Genomic DNA, 2,711 nt, shown 5'->3' with positions numbered 1-2,711 from the left:
TTTAATTATACTATTCTTCTATTTTTTATTCTTATTAAATAAGCCAAATAATATTAATAATATAATTATATAATGACAATTAATTATTTTTTATCATTTGGTTATGTTTTTATTTTACCATAAGCAATTAATAATATATTCGTTGCATATCATTATATTATTGATATATCTTATGAATTTTTTTCCTTTATGATGATGTGCGTAAAAAATAAAAATATAATTATAGCATAGATTATAATGGATAGAATTATATTCCATGATATTTTAACTATATATTTTATTCAATTTTATATATAATTATATATAATATTTTTAAATTTTTTTTTTAATATATATGCAACAAACACATTTTTGTCATTTGTTTCTAATGCTATTTTTTGAGTATAATCACATATGCTGATCCCTAATGTATGTTAAATTGAATTTCTATTTAATTGTAACATTTTATAGAATCATGCATTGTAAAAAAATGCTAATTTTAAATATGTATATTGTATTGTTTTTTTGCATTATATTGAAATTTTTATATGTGTAAAAGAATGAATTGATTCATCATATTTATTTCTATACGAATTAAAAAAATATATTATAAATGGTCACCCAGATAAATAATGAAATATAAGCACAAAGAGTGTATCGCATAACAGTAGTCTCAATTTTTTAAATTCTTATTCTTTTATATTAAAAATAACATTATGGATTAACCTTATATAAAGTATACTGAAAAAAAATTAATAAGGATTATTTATTACCATGTTAAAATTAAGCAGAGAAAAAAACTTTATTACATATTATTATATCCTGTTGTGTTATTTTTATTTTCATAAATATAAAATATAATTTATCATTATTGCATTTATCTAACACTAATAAGATGGATGGTAAAAATGAAGATGTAAGAATACATTCTTATTTTAATTAAATTATTTCTAGAAATATTATTATTAAATTATTTATGTGTACGTGAATATGTTGAACCCTTTCTAAATAGTAGTGTTTGATGTATCTATATATTTTTTCAACTCTATTGATTTATAGTATGATTCCTTTGAGCAATATAGTCATAATCGTGATGCGTATAAGCAGATTCGAGGTAGGGTTGCAGATGAATTGGATTCATTTCCTAAATATATTATTGCAGAACCAACAAACAATGATGTTTTTATTAGTATGGAATGCTTGAGACTAAGAAAATACTTGATGAATTTCGGTACTAAGGAAAATTGTAAACAGAAAAATTGTTGTCAATACATAAAATACTTGTTAAATAAAAGTGTACGCTCAGATTATAAGTTAAATACATCTAGTTTTGATATTTATAAATCTTATATGAACCATGAGAATAATAATAATAATAATAATGAGATAATGAATTTCTGTTTACCGAAAATATATTACATGGATGTGGGTAAATATAATAAAATTGATAAGTTATATGCTGCATACGAGAAATGTCAGTCTTTCATTTCTAATAAGGGTAATACTAATTCATGTCTTCATGCTAAAATATGCGAAAGAGCATATAATGATATTATTAATCCTATATATACAAATACTGGTGATACTAAATTTTGCAAAATATTAAAAGTTCTTAAGGATTTTCTTGAAGGGTATGAACCCCAATCAACAGGTGATTGCAATTCGAGATTTTCAGTTTCAGGTTTTTATTATTCTGAATGCAATCAACTACTCAATAATGCAGAAGAACTAGGTGCATCTACGGAACAAAGTAATGGAAGGTTAGAAGTACAAGAATTACAAAAAGTAGTTACAGGAAGAGCAACAGGAGAACAGAAACATGGATCACCTGTAGTATATGCTCCTGAGGTAGGTGTACATGGTGTAGACGATATCAGTGCAAACCTTCCTAATACTAATACATTCATCCCTGTAGGAACTATTATATATACTGCTTTAGGATCCGTTTTGCCTCTAGTTACTTTATATAAAGTAAAAAAAATTATTTAAAAAGTATTATCTTTTTGTAGGAATATTTATATTAAGTTGTGAGGTTATTAAAAGGAAAATATTATATTTTCAAATATAAATATATTTTCTATTATTAGTTTACACCTTTGGGTTCCTGGATAAATACGAAAATACTAGGACAAAATAAAATTCTAAAAAATATAAAAAATAATAATCAACATTTACTATTAAATAGTACAGAAAATAGGGGTATAAATATAGACGATACAATGTACAGCATAAAATATAATTCTTCAACTAATTACTAATTTTTTTCTAAGTCAAAGTATTTTTTTACATTCAAAAAGATGATCATACTTTGAAAACATCATTTAAAGTATAGATTAATTACAAAATATGATATATAAAAAATCTCCTTGTCCATATATTACATACTAATTAAAACACAACGAATGAAATAGAACATTAAGTGTTATAACATAATACACAAATTGAAACCGGGATAAATTATTATGAAATGAAAAATATATATTCATATTGAGGACACTAATATAAATCGATCACATTAATAATAACACCCCATATAATAAATTATTCATTATGAATAGTATATGTTTACTAATAATTTAAATAATCAACAGTTATTTTATGCACATCACTATTCACGCATAATAATTACTTGTATTTCTATGCCATATGTATAACCTTCAATATAATTTAAATAAATAGCAATATTACCTAGAGAAAATTATATAAAAAATATTATCTTCATATATAGGAGA

General features: G+C 22.6%; 1 protein-coding gene across 1 annotated transcript; it reads left to right on the top strand.

Annotated features, from left to right (window-relative positions):
• Window positions 1-874: 874 nt before the first annotated feature.
• On the top strand, window positions 875-1,653 carry PCYB_003300 (hypothetical protein; the record flags this gene model as incomplete). The annotated part of the gene is made up of 2 exons (XM_004227751.1): window positions 875-895; window positions 1,039-1,653. Coding segments are annotated over 2 exons (636 nt in total), but the record flags the coding sequence as incomplete, so codon positions are not given.
• Between the last annotated feature and the right edge of the window lie 1,058 nt (window positions 1,654-2,711).

The sequence above is a fragment of the Plasmodium cynomolgi genome (genome assembly GCF_000321355.1).
Source record: "Plasmodium cynomolgi strain B DNA, scaffold: 0266, whole genome shotgun sequence".
NCBI classification, from domain to species: domain Eukaryota; phylum Apicomplexa; class Aconoidasida; order Haemosporida; family Plasmodiidae; genus Plasmodium; species Plasmodium cynomolgi.
The sequence above is the reverse complement of the archived record's forward strand: the minus strand, read 5'-3'. Positions and strand labels throughout refer to the sequence as shown.